This window comes from Rousettus aegyptiacus, unplaced genomic scaffold, assembly GCF_014176215.1.
Source record: "Rousettus aegyptiacus isolate mRouAeg1 unplaced genomic scaffold, mRouAeg1.p scaffold_m13_p_4, whole genome shotgun sequence".
Taxonomy (NCBI): domain Eukaryota; kingdom Metazoa; phylum Chordata; class Mammalia; order Chiroptera; family Pteropodidae; genus Rousettus; species Rousettus aegyptiacus.
Window position 1 is genome coordinate 28,982,526 of NW_023416307.1, and position 24,660 is coordinate 29,007,185.

The 24,660-nt window shown below is 36.1% G+C and overlaps 1 protein-coding gene across 1 annotated transcript in view; it reads left to right on the plus strand.

Moving 5' to 3' along the window:
• The window catches only part of LOC107512506 (multiple epidermal growth factor-like domains protein 6), a 495,076-nt gene that overhangs the window by 18,761 nt on the left and 451,655 nt on the right, over positions 1–24,660 (plus strand). Inside the window, 2 exon segments of the mRNA XM_036219008.1 lie at positions 13,752–13,861; positions 15,256–15,360. Of these exon segments, the coding sequence (XP_036074901.1) occupies positions 13,752–13,861; positions 15,256–15,360 (215 nt within the window).

The window sequence follows — 24,660 nt, forward strand, 5'->3', positions numbered from 1 at the left end:
AGGTTCCGAGATCAGATAAGATTGGTCATGGTCAGAGTGGCATGGCCATAGACTAAAACCAGTTTCTGAGTCTACAGTGCAACCAGTCAAGAAGATTTTAAAGTTTGACTTTGAAGTACTTTTAGATGGTGGAGGGAGATGTCAGGGGCAATCTGTTGGATTCCCGGTTCTAAGTCTGAATGTCTTTGGTAATGGCATAGATATCAATGACTTAGTCATGGTTATTTCCTGGAGCAGAGGATAAAAGAATGAAGGTGTTCTGGTGAACTTCCTGAGTAGTCCATCAGCATGGACTCCGGGCACAATTGGAGCCCATACATGATCTGTTGTGATGAATTCTTTGAAGTTTATATCAAGTCATTCAGTTTCACCTTGCATGGCTTCTTTTTCTGGGGGGGAAAGGGCAGCTACAGGATGAACTAGACCTGTCTGGGTTAAGCAGACAGTGATGTCCAAACAGGAGAGCGAGAGAAAAATTGGAAATGATCATTGGAGGGATGTACACAGATATCGAAATGGGAACTATAATAAATGGGAATTTGGTAAGGAATGACAAAATGTGTGAAGTGACAGGATCCAGTCCAATTTACAGATGGACAGTAAAACCTCAAAGACAATGAACAGGACTAGGATCTAATAACTCACAAAGGTGGGTAATAGTTTTCTACTGGAACAGATAATTTTTCTTTACAATCATTTCCATTTTAACAAAAAAATTACCAAAGTAAGATTAGTCTTATTTACAAAATAAATCTGGTTTCATTATGTTTGGCCTGTCTTTACATAAGTGCTGCAAGAATGATAATTGACTATACAGGCCTTTTTAAAATTTACTTTTTAGAACTGTCAGGAATCTCAGATTGGACTTTAAACCCTCTCAAGGCTAGGAAGCCAAGCCAAAAACTTGTCACTAGACTTTGTCAGCTGCCTAGATTTGAGTGAATTCCTTTATACTCAGGTTTCTAAAATATCCTGATTCCCAGCTTGCCCAGAAGTGACCTTTCTTATGCATCTGTAAGGCTACCAAACCTATAAGCCAGGTACCAGGCCAGTTTTCCGAAGAGGCTCTGCAAGCATTCGCTCCATAAAGTGAACCTTATTGCTCCGTAAAGTGAACCTTATTTCCTTCAAATTGTGTGAATATATGTAATTCTGTGCATTGTTTTAAAATATGACATTCTATTCAAAGTCTTGGTTATATAACCAATGTTTTCAATTATGTCCTGTTACAAGGAGGACAGATTATTAATCAAATTTATACAAATAAGTAAATTGTCATGAAAAAAAAGTGCTAATCAGAGTCTCCAAATTCCGGAGGGATTAGGCAGGGAGAAAAATATGAATATTTTAATGTTTCATTTCTCTTTACAAAAGTAAAATTTACAAAATTGTTGTAAGTTACAGATATCTTGACAGAAAAGAAAAAGGGACATTTAAAATTTAGCAGCAATATTCCAAACAAAAGCCATAATCATCCATTATCAGTTCATTCAGTCTGATGTAATTCTTTTCCTGCTTGATCTTGACTTAGTAGTTTCATGAACCGGTCAGCTTCTCCACTAGCATTCTGGTAATCCTGACTTAGTTCAGTGGTTTGGTCTCAGAGTTATTTGAGCAATGTAATTACAAGCCTGTTCTCTAGAGTACTTGGCATAGTCCTTTTTCATGGGTCTTTGAGAAGATTCCTTTTTGATGAAGATAGGCACTCTGTCCTATAGCTGACTGCAAAAGCTTTCCTGAAAGCATCAGAGTAAAACAACCCTGTGGCTGACAAAAGACTTAAAATAGAAGTGGTTAAAAATCTGATAAGAGTTCATTATAAAAGTAGTGCAATTGACAAAGAAATTTGGTCGTTTCTGTGACATACAATATTTTAAAATGAAAACTGGATGTATGACTGATAACATTTATTGTTGTTTTTTAATATCAGGAAAAATAGTACCAGGACATATTGTGGACAGTGAGAGCATTGACAAAATTTCTAAGAACTTCATATAGTTTCTAAATACTTATATTAACAATATTTACCCATACAAATATAACCCGGGAAGGTTAAACATCTCTCTTTATTTGACAATGCTTTTCATGCAATTCAACATACCTAATTAATTTTTAACATCTTTCTTTTTGTAAGGTAAAGAATAGATCCTTTGAGATTTTACAGGGGCCTTCTGAGAAATTTCAAAGTCAGTTCAGGATGGAGATTTTATTGAGGATTTGACTTTGAGAAGGTGAGATATCAAAGATGTTGAAATGTCAATATGTCAGAATATTTGAATACTTGTTAAATAGGATCACAGATCACTATGAAACAATACTTAGTTAGCTATTCAAGAAAGTGACAATACAAGATTGTAAAAGTAATTATAAGAAGTAACATGTTTATAAAAAAGTCTTAGCTCTTCCAATAGTGAGAACATTGAGTTCTTAAGTAGTCAAAAGCATGATGAAGGCAACAGGAAATTATTCTAATGAGACACAAGATCTTTGTTTTCTGGGCGGATTACTTAAAGGGTAAAGAAAAAACCTTTTACAGTTCCCCATTAAGGAAAAACCAATTGCTCAAGAAAATTTTGTCATTTTAATATAGAGAGAAAAGCAAACTCTAGTTTTGCATTCAGGCACTATTAATACTAAAGCTCATTAAAAAATAAAACTATATAAATAAATTCATCCAACTTTAGCCAGCTTTGACCATCCAACATAAAATTCCTTTTCTGCAAACTTCTACAACTTCCTATATCTATTCAAGTTTTGCCCTAGTCTTTTCTTCTTTCCCATTGTGGAACAAGAAGTCATTTTAGGACAAAATTACTCTTCTTTTTCTTTTAACAAGAACACATCCTAAATCCTTACACACTCTTCATACAAAGTTATTTCCCTTCACCCTTATTATTTCAAATATTTTTATTGACACATTTATTATAATTTATTTTTTATTAGTAACTATTATGGACCCCCCGCAAATTCATATTTTAAAGGCTCACTCTCAATATGAGTGTAGTTGTAGATAGGCTCTTTAAGGAGGTTATTCAGGTTTAAGGAGGTTATAATGGTGAGTCCCTGATCTGATAAACTGTGTCCTTACAACTTGAAGGATAGATAGATACCAGAGCCTTTTCTCTGTATGAATGTACATGGAAGAAAGGCTGTGTGAGGGCATTGTGAGAAGGCAGCTGTCTAAAAGCCAGTAAGAAAGGCCTCCATCAACCATGATGGGACCTTGTTCTTGGACATACAGCCTCTAGAACTGTGAGAACATGAACATCCGTTGTTCATCCCACCTAATCTGTGGTATCCTGTTAAGGCAGCCTGAGGTGGACTAATGTAGAAGACTTTCTTTTACAGAGAAAGCTAGGAAATAGACAATTGTAAATTATCTGTTATATACCGGCATTTTGTAGCAGATTAGCAAAATTTACAAATATATCATTTCACAATTTTAAAGATATATGCTTCATTATAGTACAGTTTCTTATTGTGGTAAAAAGATGTTGTTTATTTCTAGACATATCTTTAGCTTCTCTGCATCATATAAAAATAAGAAGTCAAAAGTATATATACTTTTACGTATGCTTAATAATAAATGTGTTAGCATTTGATCTTATTTAGAAATGATTTAACTATTTAATGACCATTACTTAGTTTAGCATCACTTAAGTGCAACTGTTGTGGCGTGTTCAAATCTAAGACCCACGGAGCCAATTGAGATTAATTATGATCCTTTATTAGCCAGCCGTCGACTGACTCTCCCCACTAGAGAATCAGCCCCAAGCTTTCGGAGGAGATAGCTTATAAAGCCTAAAACCACATCAAACAAGCAAGCAGGTTTACAGAAGCAGAAGTTAGCCATTAGTACATCTTTGCACAGGACATCTCCTAGAACTACATCCTGGTTATACATTAAGCAGATTATAGAAGCAGAAGTTGGCTGTTATGGTCTGGTGCAAAAATGTTGTTTCTGGGGGACTCTTAAATCTTACAGCAAACAGGGCCTGGTAGCCAGTTCTGTTATCTGCATCCTGGCGGTGATATTATTTTTTTTCTTTGGGAGCTAGCGCTTGAAGATATCACTCCCTGTCTTGTCTTTGTGACTAGCTTACTGGAGAATTTTCCACTTTCACACAACAAGTTACCAAAAACATTTTAGAAACTTGTTTTAGGCAGACATATTTAAAAATATTATTACCGAAATAAAGTTTTCAAAATAATGACAATTTGATTTATACTTTTAAATATCTAGTAGATGTAATATTAGTTTAATTGACTAGTAAACCCAGGTAAATTAAAATTTATGCTAGTTTCATACTTAGCAGAGATAACTCAGAAGACATACCCATTTTTATTAAACCTGTAATATTACATTAGTGTTATTTACCAAGATTTACCCAAAGCACATGAATTTGAAAAACATTTGGGTTAGTTCCTGTACTTCTGGAAGGTTTAGGAATACTTAATTTATATGAGTCTTTTTTTTTTCTCTATGTCAATTAGAATAGAGCTCTTTTAAGGAATTTTATGTTAATTTGGTAATGCTATCCAGAGGTAGAAAAATGTCATGTTTTATAACATACAACAAACATAAACATACAGATGAATGCAAAATGAGATCTTATGGCTTCCATTATAAAATTTTTGCCCCAAGTTAAGCATAACACAGTAATGCAAAATTCACTAGTTTTTATGAGTTGGTTTTTGTTTTTGCCCATCTTTATATTTTTATCCTAATTGTACTTTTGGCATGTAGAACAAGTTGTTATCAGCTCAATATAAGAGCAAAAGCTTTTTACCAATTTTTATAAAAAAGATTGTTAAGGTTTTCTTTTGCTCCAATATATAATCTTGTGGACGCTGTAGAGTAAAATTTGTAGAGAGATTGAAGAGAAATCAAATAGCCATCTGGCTGTCTTCAAATTCATCTGAGTGGATAAAATATTTGGTCTGTTTTCAATTAGCCTTTTTGGCCCCAGATGGTTGTTGCTTTTGGTGGTCCCTTGAGAGCCCCTGATGAGTGCAAGGGGACTAGAATTTGAGTGACTTCTGCTCTTTAATTTTGTTAAGGGAGTGTTTTTGGCTAGCCGTAATACTTTTTTATGTTTTTTCCATGTGATCCTGCAGTAGGACATTTGTTAAGGATGAAACTCTCTAAAAGTTATTTAAATATAAACATTTTCTAAATTAAAGAATCCATCATCTGGCCATTGACAGTTAGGATCTGCATAGGTATACACATTCCAAATGTGACTCAAACCAGTAAGCCTTTTATAGCTTAGTCATGAACATAATAGTCATCTGTGAAGAAGGCACAGAAGATGCAGCCCCCATAATCCAAAATCACTCCTAACTATAGCTGAAAAGAAGGAAACCAAGTTGTCGTAGGTAGTAAAAACCCTGAGTTCCAGTCCTCTCACAAAACTGAGGCACCTTCCATCATGAACCATCTAATCTATGATACCAGATGGGTGATACTGAGATGGAAAGTCTCAGCGCTACAAAGACAATGGGAAAAGAGATGGCAAGGGTCATTATGGGTTTAGACTCTTTTATGATTTAGACTTAAGATAACCTCTTTGAGAGTAGGCACTAGTTGGCAGAAGATTTTGCTTGTACACCTCATCTCTCAGACCCCCAACCTGATGGCTGGCCATCTCTGAGTGCAGACCCGACAATCGGTGCCCTCTGGCAGGCAGAGAACTAGAGAGAGAGTGGTCTCTCTGGTTGCAAGTCAGGCTCTCAGGACACAAAATTAAGATAGAAAGAGAAACTCTGGTTTTATTGACAACTCATAGCAAATTTATCTAAGCAGACTCTGGTGCTGCGAAAACCACAAACTCACCTGTCCGTGAGGCTAGCTCAAACGACAGGCTTTTGGGCCCCACGCTGGTGTTCTATCCTATGATTCTCCATGTGACGAGCACTTTTAGATACTACAATCCTAAACGGTAGCACAAAAGACAGTGACAGAAAGAGCCCGATGGGTATCCCTGGGAGATCCAAAAGAAGAATCACAGTATACAAAGAACAAGACTAGTTGTAATGAAAAATTTTCTCCTGTAAATTTAAATTTTTGAAAATTTCTTTTTGAAAAGATGAGAGGCTCTTACCATTTTTGCTCAACTGGACAACAAGCAGAGATCTGGGAGTCTGACCGGTAAGACATCTTACCTTTGCCAGCTTGGTCAGAGACCCCAGGGACTCAACTACAGTCTCCAGAATGAGCAAAGATTTCTGACAATTCCATCTTTGTTGCTGACACTGTCGGGAGGAAAATCTTTTTCTCTACCAACTTAGGTTCGAGTATTTTGGGGACTATAAATTAGAAAAATTAACAGGAGAAAGTTTATTACTCAAACATACAAGAGTACTTTATAGGGATTAGCTCTGGTAACAGCTAGGGTTAAGGGTTCTTGTACCAGTTTAATAAAGGGGAGAGGGTGTTAGGGCTTCAAGGGATGGAAGGTTCTGATTAAGTCTGTTTACACAAATTTGCTTTCAAATGTCCCAGTGCCCAAGGTCAGTTGTGCCCCCAACTGGAGACTTCCCTGAAGCCGTGGTAGTGGTGATGGTTGAGTGATGGGAGGGGCAGCTGTGGCAGATGGCTTTTGTAAATCTCTGTTTTAGTCAGATAGGGAAGTTCTGGTAAGATTTCCTTCTGCATCTGTAGCTCAGATGTTTTTACTTTGATGTTATCTTTAGACCATTCTGGCAGGTTGTCGGTCCCTTCACAGGGAAGCTAGAGAGATGCAACATTTATCATTTAGCATGGAGGCAAGGAATGCATGGGAGAAATGCGTGGGCCTGGAGAAAAAGAGTGTTCAAAAGACTGTGGTAAAGTTGTTGGAATTTCCAGGTCTCTTTCTCCAAACTGCAGAGCTGGACAAATAGCCCTGATATACTTCCACTGGAAAGTGGGAAGAGGGAAGAAGGAAGAAAAGGAGGGGGTGGAGAGAGAGAGAGAGAGAGAGAGAGAGAGAATGGAAAAGAGGCTTGATTCCTTGATTCCTTCCTGTGGAGAACGAGAACCAGAGAAGCATCAGAAGGGGTGCAGATTGGCACTGCCCAGGCTGGGTTTGGTCTTAAAACAGCAGGGCTCCCTTCCCCTGTCTGGCCTCAAGCACTGGCCACAAGGTGTTTGTATCCTCAGGGCAGCAGTTTGGGGATACTGTTCTGGGAAAACTGAATGGCCCTAAAAGTAAGATTTCATACACTGACATCTAGGAGGTTCTCAAAAAAAAGTATTCCTAATTACCTGTCACTGAGCCCACCAGTTATAAGTGCTTTCTATCACACGTAGCTCCCAATAAGCTTCTGGTGGTTCATGCATAAATATAGATAGGCAATGATAACCTGGTATTTGAGAAAGCCTGAAACAGAGAGAGCCCAAAAAATAAAACCTGAACTAAAAGAATGCAGAAGAAACAAATATTCAGAAGAAACAAATATTTCATAAGGAAATCTAAGAAGAAAAAAATTAATCTGTAATTCGGTTGTTTACATAAGGGGGTCGGTATCAAAGTTTATAGTCACAAACTATTAGAAGGGACTAAATATCAATAGGATGTAGGAGAAATTAATTATGCTATAGTATTCTGATCAGTCTATACTCTGGAAAAAAAGGTTAAAGTAATTCTCTAGATTTCGAACTGAAAAAATATTCTTGCCAAGGTGTTTGCTAAGTTAAAAAATACTCATTAAAACATTAGAGAAGATGTGGAGAAAAGTGAGCCCTGTACACTATTGGTGGGAATGTAAATTGGTGTAGCCACTATGAAAAACAGTATGGAGATTCTTCGAAAAAGTAAGAATAAAACTACCATATGATCTAGCTATTACACTTCTCGGTATTTGAAGAATACAAAAACACCCAATATGAAAAGATATATACATTCCTGTGTACAGTAGCCAAGACAGAGAAACAACTGAAATGTCCACTGATGGATAAATGGGTAAAGAAGATGTAGAGTGTGTGTGTGTGTGTGTGTGTGTGTGTGTGTGTGTGTGTGTGTGGTGATGGGTGGTAGCTAGACTTTTGGTGGTGATCACTTTATAGTGTATATGGATTTCAGTGTTGTACACCTGAAACATATGTAATATTATATACCAATTTTACCTAAAAAAACCTTGTTAAACAATTTAAACAATAGTAGGGTATGATCTCATTTATGTGAAAATATGTGTGCTCCCCACAAGAATTAGATATGAACACATCAGATGATTAGCAGTTACATCTGGAGCATCTTGGGGGCAACCTCGTTTGTTCATTGTTCAGATGTTTTTACTTCTAGCATTTATAGCTTTCATAGTTAACACAGAAACTTATTATAATTATTTTTAATTAAAATATCCTCAGGACACCTGCAGAATAACCAAGTGACTTCCTCTATTTAGCCACATGTACTTAGGAGGCAAGAATGATATTACTGATTACCAAAAATTTTCCTAGCATAAGTTAACCTAAAATAAAAACTCACCTTAACCAAAACTATGTTGCTTGTTAACTATGATTCATAATATAATGTGTGAAGTTATGAAGTCACATTAACATTTCTTATGATGTTACTAGAGAAATTACGTGGTGACAGTCTCCATTACAGGTAGTTTTCTAGAAACTTTAGTTTAATACAACTTCCTCGTGACTAATAAAAATTGTGCTGTGCCTTTCCATGTTCACTGGTGCTGCTGGAGTTGGGTTTCTCTGAAGGTGCAGATTTTCTTTAAGGATGTCTTTCTTTGTAGGAATGAAGAAAACCCTAAGGGGAGCATGGAGGATTTTGGGGACTTGGGGACCAGGTTGGTTTGGGCTGGGCTATTACTTGTAGTGTCCAGGAGCAGACAATATCCTAAGTCAATGTCAAGGAGGGGAGCTGCAGTTGGTGTCAGAGAGAGTATCACGAGTCCATCTCCAGGTCCTGGCTTTAGGTAACGAGGCCAGAAATCAGAATTCTAAAAACCTTTCTTTGCTTCTAGTGCCCTGAGAATAAAGTCAAAACTCTTGTGCCTAAAAAGCCCTGTCTACCCTATCAAGCATTTCATCATTTGAGCCAATTTGGCCTTTCGGATTCTCTGGAGGCCAAGCATTTTCCTCTTTTAGAGCCTCTGCTCATTCTATTTTTTCCACCTACACGACATCCCCTGTCTCTTCCGTGGATGGCTTTTGACGTTTTCAAGTCACAGTGTCACCTCTTCGGTGAGGCCTCTCCTAATTAATGAATCTTTGTTTCAGCCCCTATTGCTTCTTTTTAGCACTTCATATTTTGTGTTTATGTGGGAGCCTTCTGCCCTCTCTCTCCACCTCCATCTCTCTTCCATTTAGATTGTCAATGAAAAGTGAATAGGACTTTCTTTTGTTTGTACCACCCGCAGCACACATTTCCCCTCTCCTCTACCACTGCGTACCTGCCAGGTTTCCAACAGCCAGCATTTGCATTTCTTTGCCTCTGAGACTTACTTGGCTTCTGGAGGCTGACACTGCTTACCTGTGCTTCCGCCTGCGATGCTAGAAAGGAAGTAGTGCTCCGTGAATCGTGAATCGCTGGCAGGAATTAGTGTATAAAAGTCCAGGTTCCCGCAACCTTTTGGTGAGCTAGTCACCTAAAGTGTTGGCTGGCTCAGTAATGCGTCTTTGTATTGGCTAATTCTCCTTCCCAGTCTGATTTCATCACACCAAAATAAATGACTTTGTCGAACAGATGAGCGAATGGATAGATAGGTGGATGGGTGATTGGAGGAATAATAGAGAAAGAGTGGGTTACAAAATGAAGTTTCAGTCTGTATGAGGTGTAAGATTTCAAACTATTGGTTGAAAAAACAAAGGTGTGGTAAGCTCATTCCAGCTGGGGCTAGTTGGCTCACAAAAAAACACCTAAGCCCACATAAAGGTGTACAATAGGTAGTTTACTGAGACTCTAATATGGAATTTTTAAAAGCTAAGGTTTTCTTTAGGCCTGCTGCCCAATTCTTGAATTTTTTATGGTTGTCCGACTTATGTGCAACATTTACATTTAAATTTTATAACAGTATTTACTTAAAGCATTGAAATGTCCTATGCAAACTCATAAAATTCAACTTGCATTTTATTCAGTTTAGGTAACGATAACAGTCCAATTACCGTGTGTGTGTGTGTGTGTGTGTGTGTGTGTGTGTGTGTGTGTGTACATATACTGATATAGATATAGATATAGCTGGAAGTGAGAATTGAGCTGTAAGTGAAATCACATGGTAAGATTTAGTCAGAGCCATAGAAACAAATGATCAAAAATGGTGATCTAGGTGATATAGATGTAACTGATTTTAGTGTGGGAAGTACTATTTAAGATTCTTATCAGTATTATTATTGTGTCATTGGACAATTCACAGAGTTATTTAACAGCTGGTTAGAATTCTTGAATCAGAAATCATTTCTGTTTTCAGCAGATTAGGAGTACAAAGACAAAGCTAGACTGGGTTTTCTGATGGCAAGAAAAAACATCAAAGTCTGACCCCAGGGAGCTTAGTGCATGATATGCAGGTAACTTTGGATACATGAAAAATATCAGTGGTTGTGCCAACTTGCTTTTATAATTAGTTTTGTTTTCAAATACAAAACAATTGATGTGGACTAGTGAATCATTCATCACTAAGTAAAGCATTCCTCAGATTACAAAAGGATTTTAATTCTGACAGTCCAGGTGACCAGTGTTATTTACCTACACATATTTAAAAATTAAAGATCATGTGTCTAAAATCCTGTACATTTCTGTAAACTTTCCATAAAGAAATGTTAATATAATGGTGCTGGTTGGAAAATATTTATGTTTAAACAAGCATTGTGTGTGAAGTTGAACTAAGCATGCTGATGGAAAACATTGTTCAGAAATAATTTCTAGGAAAAATTTGACTGCTTTTAATGAAACTGCCTGTTTTTTTCTTCACGTATATTGAGAACTGTGCATTTCTGTTCCTTTTAAAATTTTGTCTCCCAAAGATCTCAGAACTTAATTTGTACCTCAGTTTTTCTAAACCCATGGAAACTTATGGCTTTTATATTTATCTTGTAAATGTCTCCTTATTTTTAAAATCTGGGCCTAAATTTTTTTTTTATCTTGCCTGTATTTTCCTTTCTTACGTTATGTTTTTATGTAAGTCATCACAAGCTTTTTGTGGAAAATGGAGGAATGAATGATTCGTGTGTAAACATAAAGAAACAATCTATTTTTATTGCATCGCTTCTCTCTCTCTTTTTTTTTTTTCCAAGGCCAAATGTTTGTGAAGAACAGCAACTGACTGTGGTGGGCCTTCCACACCCATGTGTCCAAGCGTTCACACACACTGTCAAGTTCTAGAAGCAGGGCTGTGCTGGCTCAAGGTGGTGTGTGGGTTATGAGCGGAGGTAAGGGTTACTGAACATCAACACCAAAAACCCCAGCTGCATATAAAGATTTCCTCCAATCAATTTCAGAAAATAATTATACAATTAAGTAAATAAGCAGAAGATATGCCTGCCAGGAACTTTTAGAATAATATGTTTTCCTTCAGAGACAGGATATATTATTCACTTACTTTTTAAGCCTCATTGATGGGTGAGATGTTTTGGGTTAGATGGCACTAATTTTACCACTTGAGAGAATAGACTATTGAGAGCTGAAGATCAGAAGACTGGGAGAAACAAGGAATATTGTATTAGTTTGCTAAATTTAGTATGCCTGGATCTGGGGCATCTACAGCGGTGAAAGACCGTCTGACCTGCCCTTGGTTGTCTTCTAACACTTTAAAACCAGGCGCTTCTTTGACTTTACTGTGGCCTTTGAATTAGGATTAACTCAGCAGGTTGGGAAAGGAGAGAAAAAGCAAGTATAGAGCTTTTTATGCGTCAAGGCTTCATGTGGACATTTTTTTTCAAAGTTTTAAAATAGTTTTACAAAACATCTAAGTACCTCTTAATACAGATAAGTGCTAGTGGACTAAGTTTTATGTAAATGAATCAATTGGGTCTGAATCGAGGGTTAAAAAAGTATGGCTTTAGATTAATAAATTTATTATTGTTATTAATTATTATTACTGTTATTACTACTACCACCTCTATTGCCAAAGGAAAGTTGGGAACATTTAATTATAATATAATTAATTATAAATAACTGAGTTTGCCATTGTATAGAAATAGCAGGACGTTGATAATATGAAACTAAATAAAATATTATAAGGCTAAATAATTTATGGTGAATATTTACATAATACGTGTGCATGCTCGTGTGTGTGTGTGTGTGTGTGTGTGTGTGTGTGTGTGTTTAACCTTCAGATGTATAATTTTTTTGGTCTATGCTCTGGATCTTTAAATCAGAAGACTTCCCTTGGCTCTTATTAGCTTTGTGGCCTTAGGCAAAGTTCCTACATTTCCCTGTGCCTTACTTAGTCTGTGAAGTTAGAAAAATAATACCGTGCATGAGGATTAACTGAAAACATATTTGATACATGTGACACAATGCTTGTTACATAGTAGGTACTCAATTTGTTCATCAGAGTACTTGTTTTTGAAAATGGCTTCTTATTTAGATTTTCTATATTCCCCCCATGAGATTTAATTATTGTTGATATTAGACTGAACCAAAGAAAGTTCACTACCAATAGACATCAGACTTGGAAAAACAAACATGAATTGATAGAACATTTTATATTTTTATTCTCAATAGCTCAGTAATTTTATCTATTTTTTATTCGGTAAATGTTTATGAGACTAGCTTTGGATTTGAGGCAGTGTTTGGCATCTTTGCCAAACTAATATCCCTTTTGTTTGTATATAAGTATGCAGACCTATACTTATGTCCGTATACTTATATTGGAGACATGCACAAACAAAATATTAAGTTACACTTCAAGATGTTGAATAACTAAATGTCATAAAAAGTGATAATAAAAAAGTGACCAATTAGTCCTGTTTTGAGAGAAGAAAAAGAGCACTCACTATACATTGGCATAGTGGGGAAAGAGAAGTTGGAGGAAGTGTACCTTGAAATTGGCTTCAAATAATGAAGGAGGTTTGGGCTAGAGATATGAGGATTGGTATATAAAGGGGAGAAAATATGTTAATTCTTTTGACAGAAAGAATAAATATAACATTGATTTGATAGAAAGGAAGTTAGCCAGTTTAGAGATGTTTGGTATTATGGTATATTAAAAGGTCAGTACAGATAGCTATAGTTTAGTGTTTTCAACCTTTTGTTCATTATTGTCCCCGTAAAGAACCTTTGTAAACTTTTAAATAAATTTTTGGTAATTGTCTTCCTCCCCTATAAGGTTTTAATACCACAGATATCCTTTATAATTGTTATATACTGTGCTCCTTTGTAGGACCACAGATCATTGTATTAGGTAAGATTTTTTCCACCTCCACTACCTAAGAAATAGTTGTCACCCACTTGTGGGTGATGTCACCACTGTTGAGAATGCATGCTATGGTGGAACCAATGTATGAGGGACCTTCACAGTCATGTCAAAAAAGCATGTACCTTATTATCCTTCATGATTTCATTATTCTCTTCATCATTTTGGGTTTCATTCTTGATCCCTTGAGTGACTCTTAGGATAGTTTATATCATAGGACATGGAGGTTCCTCTTAATTTTTATTAACCTGTACCTATATTGAATCTTGGTTGCATATGTAATGAGGTGTGCGTGTGTGCATGTGCATATGTGTGTAAACGGCAGGAGTTGGGTTTGAGATGACAACTTTGCTTTAAGAGGAAGCATTACTGATCTAGATTGCTATGTTTCCTAGGACCCAGTACTATACCATCTACAGACAGGCATACAGCATGGAGCTGCAGACCATCTACCGGTGCTGCCCAGGTTGGAGCCGGCGGGATGATGACCCTGGCTGTCTACGCTGTAAGTTATCATTCTTCCTGTCTAACTCTCTGTCACTTGAAGTAATGGTTTCACTCTGTATAGGGTTTCACTAATATGCCTGTCAAGTTTTAGGCATCTTTAGAATCACCACAGATTCAGAGCATCTCTTTGGACTGAAAATTCATACATGACGTGCAAAAATGCACAAAAAGCTTTTCTGTTAAGCGTTTCTAATGAGAAGTCAGAACTCAAGACACATAGAACTGCTGCTTTATATTCTGTCTCTTTATTTAAAAGACAGTGTATTTAAAGCTAGCCAGTTACACCTTGACTTCTGTCTTCCCTTTCCATTTGCCCCTGTCCCAAATCATCAAATTTGTAATCCACGGTTGACTCAAAAGTCCAGAGGGAAATCACTATACTAAATCTAAATGGGATTTCTCACCTCATACATGTGATTAATTGCAGAACTCTGGAGATGGCTTACTTTTTAAGACGAGGTATGCAAATGTCTGGTGAGAATATTCTAGAACCTTTGGAGGAGTTTGACAGCATTCAAACAGCAGAAGTGGTGGCAATATATAGTTCATTCACAGCGGGAGAGATGGCTCTGTCTAGCAACTCCTTTACCTCTGCTTATGGTTATTGCCAAGTCACTTAAAATGTTTCAGTGTATTGCAATCAATGCGGCACCACAGCTCAGCAATTTATCTCTCCTGCTATCCTGTACCTTAGGGAGATTGTCACCATCCTGCTTTCTTCCCCACTGTGCTTTCTGCTCTTGAAATATCTTAGTGCAGTTGCCTCAGGCTTCCCATGTTAAGCAGGCCTAGTGTTAAGTGGTGTTCCCAGGGTCGCTGTATTTGCAGGCAGTGCCAGGCCACTGCAGCTGGCTGGTTTAAGCTCAGGGTAAATATCCGCCCATGGCGTCATCTCAACAATGTTATGAACTTCTGGAAATTAATGACCATGAGATGAACTCTTTATATTGTTGTATGACAACTATCATAGTCCTTTGTTTCCAGTAAGTGTTGCTATTTCTTGATTGATCTTTAGATTGTTTTGGCCACATGATCATCCTATCCATTGAGTTTCTTTAGACTAGTGCTACTTAAACTTGAATGTGAATGCAGATCACCTAGTATCTTGTTAAAATGTGGATTTTGATTCAGTAGGTCTGGGGTGGAGCCTGCAATTCTGCATTTCTACAAGTTGAGGCTATACGGATGCTACCACATGCAGAGCTCTACAAGGTTTTAGAGGGCAAGGCCTTAACATTTAATGAAAACACTGTTTAACTTTGACATGGGGTGGGGGGTGGAGGCTGTTGGAAATTTCTAGATTATATTTATATTAGCAACTTGGTACTTACATTGAGGATTTTCTTTCCCTCAACTTCATTCTCCATCTCGCCTTATCTCCCCACCTTTTAGCTGTCTCTGCAGTAGAGACTTGTTTTAATGGAAGGAGGAGCTCAGACAGTGAATCCCAGAGATGCCAGTGCACTGGAGGTTTTCAGGGACCCCACTGTCAATATGGTGAGTCACCAACAAGACCATTTTATAGATGCTCCTATATTTATGATGGCGTTATGTCCCAATAAACTCTCCTAGGTTGAAAATATCCTGTCAAAATGCATTTAATACTACTCCGTAAGTGTGAGTTGTTTACCCTGGTGATTTTGTGGCTGAGAGCCGTGTCTTACCGCTGCTGCCAAGCATCCCAAGGGCGTTTATCGTGCCACACATATCACTAGCCTATGAAAAGATCAACATTCAGAATGTAAAGCATGGTTTCTACTCATTGTGTATTGCTTCTTCACCATTGTAAAGCTGAAAAATCGTAAGTCAAACTCTTGTAAGCTGGGGACCCATCCGTATTATGATTTGGAGTTGTCTGCTTTGCTTTTAGGGGCCAGCAAATTTTGTCGATTCAGACTAATGGCAGGGTTGTCCCTATGGATATCAGTGAGCATTTAAAATGAGCCACTAAGCAAAAATCTACAACCTACAGTGTACTCAGCATCACAAATTATGCTTTGCAGTTTTTTTTTTTTCCAATTCAGTTATAATTATTCACTATCAGAGTTCGAAGGGTAGCAGTAAGTACAAAATGGTCTATTTTATAAAGGAAATGGCAGCTTAATAAGAAAACCTCACTCTGACCTCAGATGTTAAATCTTTAATGGAGCTATGGTTTAAAAGTACTGGTACAGTATTCTTCTGTGAGATCTCTGTGGTTTGTGAATGAAAAAAGTGAGGATTAACAAAAATTCAATGTTGTGTGATATTTACTACTTTTGTATCCTTTACTAAAAAGAAGAAAGAAAAAAAATAACACCTGCACAATTCTGAGTTTCAAAACTTGGTAACCTAGTCCTCAAGGTTGGAACTCTATCAGCTGTCAATTTTGAACATATGCGTCTAAGATGTTGCTTGTACGCAAAATTTTATATCCTTTACTACACTGCTATGCAATTGGATGCTTTCAAAAGAATTTGTTTTGACTTGGTCGTCTGATTCTAGTTTCCAGAGAATGTGAACATATTCATGTTAATCTTTTCAGGGCAGGAGAAAGAAAACAAAACCAATCTTATAGAAGAACTTACATAGGTATAGAAGCTAATGAAAATAATGTACTCATCATCTTATGTTGATATTTCTGTCTTCTATCCGTTGCCTGAATCTTTGTAAGTGAAATTGAAAAGTTACTGAGCATTCATCTCTGATGTCCATTTGTCTCCTCTACCCTTGGCATAAGGTTAAGGCTCAATATTTTCATGGGTCGCCTCACAGCTCTTCTTGTATATGGATCATACTTTTTAAAAAAACAAATTTATGAATTAAAATGTAGCTGAATTTTAACCCCAATTTATTCTTTGACTCTGAGACAGAGATCAGTGTACATGTTGAGCTCTATGGTGTGTCTTCAACTGTTTCAATTATTTTAAAGAAGCTAACAGAAATTACATTGATCTGTGACAACAAGTTATTTGTCTCTAAGTAAATTGTTTCAACTACACGTGCAACTCTGGTTTCCTCATTTCGATCAGTAGCTGTGATGGGCGATTACACATGTCACTGATTCATTAAAATTTTTAAAAAATTAATTAATTATTACTTTATTAATTCATGTGCTTAGGTAGAGAAAATCTTTCAAAACATCAAGTCCCTGAGGGGAAAGGTAATTAAAGAGACATATGGTAATGATAATGGCCTAGAAATTATACCTGGATTAATTTGTTCTTTATTTTCTACATCAGTACTTGAATATTTTGATTATTCCAATTTCTTAACAACTTTTATTTACTGAAGTAATGAAAATGCTTTCTGCAATTCAAGTAGCTAGACATCATATTTTTCAATTTTGGGTTGGCGAAAATATTGGATTATTTTGAACACAGGCAGAATCAGTGGGTCTTTTCACAAGTTTGTATATCACAAAGAACAACCATACAAAATACTTTCAGGAGTCTGAACTGCATTTTCGGTATTGCTGTCCAAGTGTGTTTATCTATAGATTTTGATGTTTCTTCTCTCACTGTAGAACTGTTGAATTCAAAAACAAAAATTGATGCATTCTGAGGGGTATATATCCTGAAGCAGGAATTCAGGCATCCCCTACATGGTATCATATTTTATCCAGAAAAAAATGAGATATCACAAAGTATGCCAATTTAAAAGGATTTTTTAAGAGGAATTTTGGAGACTTCCTTGGAAATCAAGTATTTGGGGAGACAAGTAAATAACCCAATTAAGAAAGAATGACATTAGCTGTGTCTTGAAAGTGGATTAAAAATGAAAATCAGCAAATGTTGTTTTTAAAAAGAATGTAATTGATAGGACATGTACTCTATCAAAAAGTTTAATTATAGTCTAGAGGTACTGCCCATAATCTATCTCTTATCCAGTGGCTGGGTTTGAACTCTGAATTATGAGTACATAATCCTTATAATCCTTGATATGATTGACACTACTCCATCTCTCTCTCTCTCTCTCTCTCTACATATATATATATAGCAATACAAATAATGTTTTTCAAATTATATACATAATTCAAGTGATAAGTAATTCAAATTAAAAATTCGAGTATAAAAAATTAACAGTAATACAATATAAAAAATACAATACAATGCAATAAATACAATAAAAATACAATAATAAAGTAAAATAATAAAAAAGTAAAAATGGGCAGTTCTGTTTTCCTCAGATACCATGTGGTTATGCTTTTGTGTTTATTCATATTGATTCGCATATATACAATTTTATATGTGATTGTCTTCTAGATATTGTTTTTTCATGAATGTCCTTCATTTTTTTTTTACCCTCCTCTTTCTTCTCTCTTTTTCTCCAGCTTCCTCTCCTCTCCCCAGTAACAAACTGCTGAATACTCTTGTATTTCTCTGGACTCATATAATCATATATGAACAACTACATAATATTCCATGATATTGATGTACCATAAGTTTTCCAACATACATTCATGATGGACATTCATTTTGTTTTCAGTTTTTTTGGCACAACAATCAGGGCGCAATAATGGGGTGCTTTTATTTCTGTGCTGCAGATTCCTAACAGTGGGATTGTGGGGGTCAGTGAATATATGTTTTAATTTTAATATACTTAGGGATCAAAATATTTGTTTAAATTATTTGTAAAATGTTTTCATGGTAACAGCTTTACCAGTTTACTTTGTTGGGACAGATTGAAATCTAGATGAATGCTAATTATTTACTTATTTTTTAGAACACAATAGAAAATCACTTGTATCTTTATCCAAAAATGGAGATCTGATAAAGTGTCTAGGATTAGTTATGGTAAACATGGGTTGCTCTTGGTATAGGGTAAAGTTGACTTTATTTGAGACATATGGGGAAAAAAAAAGTTAGAAAATGAAACAGATGACCTTTTAAAAATGAAGAAAAGAATCTAGTCAGAGAGAGAGAAGGGATATACCAATAACTGAGAAAAATGCTTGAAGTTAATAATGATTCTAAAAATTGCTGATCTACTTAACTCATTTGAAAAATCTGTCTACAATAAGGAAAAATAAAGAAAATGAATGTGGACAATTGGAAAGTCATGAAGTACTTTCTAAAATAGCAATTGATTAAAGGAATCTAGTGAATACTTTGAAGATTTGAACACAGGCTAGATAGCTGGGTGAAATATTCTCTCTTTTTTAATTCTATGGATCCAGGCAGAACAACTTGGAGCTTCATTAACTAATTAATATCACACGCAAATCACACCTTTACCTTCACTTTTCCGTCTTGCCTTTCTCTGGTCATTAGGCATATTATAATTCACTTGACTTATAATTTAATTTAAATTAATTATTAATATATTATATAATTATTAATATTACATAATTATTAACATAATTTTATTAAATTATAAGTCAAGTGAATTATAATATGCCTAATGATTGGATGCTAAGACTCTGTTTTTTTTTATTCATTCATTCAGTCAGTCATTCAGTTTAATAATCAGTCTCCCAGTTAGTCAGTAAATATTTATACACCAGGCTGTGTGCTAATTACTGCAAATACTTAAAATGAATATGGTATCCTTAATGTAGTGGTAAATAGAGACCAGGAAACCTATGATTATAATGTACTTACAAGGTCTATGATGGAGGAAGCTTCTGTCCCAAAAGAAGACAGGTGAGGGTTTATCTTTGACATGCCAGCAGATAAAGGAAGGTTTTTTATAAGATTTAAAAATACAAAAGGCAACTTATTATTAAAGATAAAAGAAACAATAATGTGAAATTGGGCATAGGAAATGGAATATTTCCCACAGATTTGATAAGCACAGCAAGTTCAAAAGGGATAATAATAATACAAATAATTCTCTTGGTTGCAATAAGAGATGCACATGGGATATCCCCCCGCCCCCCAAAAATATGTTTTTATTTACATCCAGGGCAGCAGTTCCTCAGTTTTTCTTGTTCCAGCCACACCAACTACTCCAGAACCTAATGCAAAGGTTGCAATGATTCTGCAAGAACTTTATTTCCCCAAGTCCAGCTCTCCAAATATATAGTCTAGCAATCAGGGTTTCTTGAACATACAACAATGCTGGCAGAGTCCCCAAATGTCTCCATTGCTTCAAAGCGTGATGTTTATGCACATGAAAAATGGAAACTCTTTAGCAGTTCTGGAGTTCAGATTGGGTCTCACCAATGACCACATGCATTCATTATCTTGGAGAAGTCATTTTATATCCTTGAGCCCCTCAGTGTTATCTTTCGTAAAATAATAATAGTTCTAAATTTCCTAAGCACCTTCCATGCACTAGGCACTATTCTAAACATTTCGTATGGATTAGATCATTAATTCTTACAAGTCTATGATGAGAATACTCTTATTTGCCCCATTTTTTAATCCGTCTGAAGCTGATATGGAAAAGATTTTTCCTCACAAAAGATTTTTCAAAAGGAAGCAACCCTGCTGACACCTTGATCTCAGACATCTAGCTTCTAGAACTGTGAGACAATAAATTTCTGTTGTTTAAGCCACTCAATTTGTGGTATTTTGTTTAGCAGCCTTGCCAAACTAATATAGGAAGTTTAGAAAACATTTTCTCTTTATGCACAGCTTCATTTCAGCAGTAGGTCTTCTCAAACAATGAAAATGGGGAAAATTGGCAGGGGGCTTATAAAGAGCAAATCATGCTAAGAAAACTTGATGGCTTATTTTAATTGAATTATAAAATTAGTGAGAAGATTTAATTTGAAAAAATGCAAAATCATTAATCGAATACACTTATTAATCTACAATCCTAAATGAGCATTACTAGGGGATAGTATGAAATGAAACAGAGGTTATATTATGGAGATAAATGGATATGCATTCTTAGCATGAAAAACAGTGTAAAATGCAGTGTTATTTTGTTCATCATGTGAAGATGCATTGCATTAGAGCCTTAAGCCCTCAGCAGGGTTCTAGCGAGTTCGCATTAAGGCAACTGCATTCTGCTTTACATAAATTGACAGAAGGATATGGCAATATTGACAAAGATTGGGACAAGTACAATAAAGGGACAAATAGACTGTTTATGAGAAAAGTAGAGCAGTAACTGTCTGACATTTTCCCATGAGCCTAGTAAAGGAGCATCCTGCATTTTGGAATCCATGCAGAAGATTTACTATCATGACATTGATTTGAAAATAGCATTGGAAGTGCTTTTACTAAGTGTTCTTTGCCTGGCCAGTGTCAGCAACCGTAGTTGCAATTTCAAAAAGATTGCATGAGAATTACCTGATATTGCAACTATGACAACCTTAAAGTAGGCTGACCTAGCATCATCCAGGGTTCTTTGATTATACAGGGTATAATTAATGATGAACTAGAAAATATTGAAGGTGGGTAATAATGACAATAATAGCTAACTCATAAATCATGTTTTCTGCATGCTAGGTGCTACCCTAATGTTTTATGTGTGTTAGTTAGCTCATTTAATACAGTAAACCTGTAAAGTAATATCACGTATAGAATTAATAATCCTCATTTACAGATGAGACACTGAAAAGAGGTGTTAAGTAATTTACCTGAGATCATACATGTACTAAATGGTAGAGCTAAGGTGTGGTAGAGCTAGTTTGTCCCTTCAATCACTATGCGATGCTGTTTAAAATATAAGAATTTTTCTGTTTGTGAAAAGTATAGTTGATATCATTTTCCTAAAAGGAATGGAAGGGATTTATACTTTATTTTTAGTGCTTAAACCTGGTCGGTATTCTAGGAAAACAATCTTCCTACAAATAGCATGAGTGTAATGATTCTCTTCATTTAAAGTTTTGCTCGTTATACATACACGTATTGAGTGACTGTTTAGGATCCGTGTAAGAAATACAGAACTCTGTTACTGAAAACTCTGCATTCTCGTTACACAGACAGGAAAACAAATCATTATAATGTGATGAATGGCGTTCTCAGAAATACATTAAAAGGGGCACTGGAAACAGGTCATGGTGGGGAGCAGGACTTGGGAAGTTGTGGCAAATAAAACTGCATATTAATACCGCACCACTCATTAATGCAAGCTAAATAGTTTGTATCTCAACTCTTTGGATATGTAATGCTTCTGAAGATCTTAAAGAGGGCATTTTATGTGTAACTGTGTTTTAAAGGTATGGGTACAATCCCATGGAAAGAGGCCTGAAACCAAAAGGAAAAGAAAATGTTATGTCACTGAAATGGCCAAATCTGCATGTAGCCATTTTTTCTTTTTCATTGCTTGCTGCTAAAAGTTTTCTTTTTAATGTCATACTTCTCTTATTTATCATGTATAAAGGTATATTTAAAAATGCCCCCCCCCCCACTCCGCTCTTTGACTACAATTTAAGTCCTAGTTTGTCTTAAGGAACTTAATACACATAGTTTGAAAGAAGAAATCCTGGATTAAAAAAGTTAACATGTTCTACTGCAGATATTATTACTGTTCAGTAGATTTTGGAATGGTGTAGCTGAATTTCTGTTTTCCATTTAATTTTGAAGTATATGGGGTGTGATTTGAAGTATATGGGTAAAATTTCACCCGTGTGTGGTGAAATTTTACTCAAGCTTATTTATAAGCTTGAGTAAAGTGAACTACCAATGTGTTAACAGTATCACTGTCAGCAGTGGCCGTTGGGATGTATCTCTTGGTTAGGATGGTGCAGCTTTATTTCTTAAATTTGAAACCATAAATTCCTTAATTTGTTGGAAAAGCCTACTGTAATGCCCGTAGATGAAAGGGAGCATTCCCTTCTTTTCTACTAGCATTCAGGCTGGTCAGTGGTAGAAACTACTAGTATGATTGTGAATCATTAAAATTCCCTAAGTGATTAGGGTGTTTTGTGTTGTATAGAGATAAATGATTCTACTCCCCACAGTTCTCTGCACTCAGGGCAGTCTGTTGAGACTGCATTTTGTTGGGGGTAGTAGATAGGAAGAAGCACCTGATGGGCTTGTCACAGGAGGGCCATGGGCTTTTGAGGGTGATTTAATGGTACATTTACTGAAAGAAGCAAAGTAGAAAACCTGAGAAGACAAAGCCAAAAGTCAAATTCTAGGTAAGATAAAGGGAGGAGTGTAGCTAGTCAAGAAAATTGAGATACTGGACGATATTGAAAGTACAAACTTAACTGCACAGATTTGGACCTTGTTCTCAGCATGAGCATCTATGGCTGGCATCCTCTTCCTTACTGGTCAGGCATTGTAAAACTTTGGATGTGCAGGACATGATGCCTTATTATTATATTTTAAAAATATAACTACTCTGCTTTACCATATTTCTCAAAATGTGTTCTCCTGATCACTGTTTCCATTGGATTTTCAGAAATTTTAAAGGAAGTGAAGTTTCTGTGTTTGAATAATTTGGGGAAATTCTGTGTCAAGTAGCCTTACACTTTGTTTATTCTCGTAGGTCTTTTCAGAGCCTTCACTGTGCTAATTCGTATTGAGATTCCCTCAGAGCAATACTTAGATATCTAGATTCCTGAGTATTCCTAACTCGTGTGACTGTATAGCTCCCTTTTTTAGGGGTATTTTAGTATAGTTTTTCTAATAATATTCTTCAAGTATTATTATTTTGTAGAACCCAGTTGCTCTGGAGGATATGTATGTATGTATGTGTAATTTAAATTCTCAAGTTTAAAGACACACACACACACACACACACACACATACACACACATATATAGTCTCAAAATTAGATATAAAAAAAGCTAAAGCTATTTTCCAATCTGCTCAACTAATAATATATTTATATAGTAGTTAAGAAAACAGGTTTCACAAGGTGCTTTTCCATATGTTATTTCATTTAAGCCTCATACTTGTGAGGTAATTCATATTATTCCCAAATTAGAATTGAGGTGACAGAGATTCAGAAAGCTTAATTGATGTTCACAAGTCACAGGTTGTTAACAGCTGAGCCAAGACTTCAACCCAGACCTTTAACTTTAATGTTCTGTGGTATTTATGTCCCACAGCTACCTGGGGGAAAAGCAGGGTTTGCTATGGACTCTGAGCGCTGCCCTATTTTTGGCCACACTGTGCACTGTTCTGAGCTACGAAATGGATGCGACAAAGTGGGCATGAGGAATTCTCTCTCATCTTTCTCCATTCAGAACCTCATGAAGTTTTTACAATTCATAATTTTTCTTCCTCCTCTCCCATCAGAATTTAGTTCCATTGCTAATCCCAATAAACAACATCAAAGTAAAGTATCCATGGTTACTACTAGTTTAACATATTTGTATTTTAACAGTGAAAACACAAAGCGTAACCTAAATGGTGTTTGAGTTCCGGCATTCGGCAGGTCCGAGCAATCTCGTTGGGTACGGGAGCTTTGAGGAATTCCTCTAAATGTACCACGTAGGCTACTGTTCATTCTCTTTTCATTCAGAGATGCGGAACTAGCAGTGCCTGCCCCCTCTCATGCAGGTACTAATGTTGATGGCAGTCTACTCCTTCATGGTTGCCAGTGGGTAAAAGAGCTCTTGCCATATTGGTTCCAAGCCCATAATGCCAAGGTCTAGGTTTCTAACCAGGAATCCTGCTGCATTTTACACCTACCTTCATCTTTTCCCTTGCCTCCCTATATGTTTTACTATAAGCTAGCTTTCTTCATCTACATTTTATTGACCTTCAAAATGCCTAAGGACATGGCTGCAACCATAAGTATGTGGTAAATGCCCCAAATCAAAGGCTTATGAGAAAATGAAGATGTGTAGTAAAGAATTTAATCTTATGCCAGAAGGATTCTGCCCCTTGACCTCAGCTTTTCGTGGTAATCTCTAAGCCTTTGGAATTTCCTAACTGATAGGAACATCTTTATTTGCCAGGGACC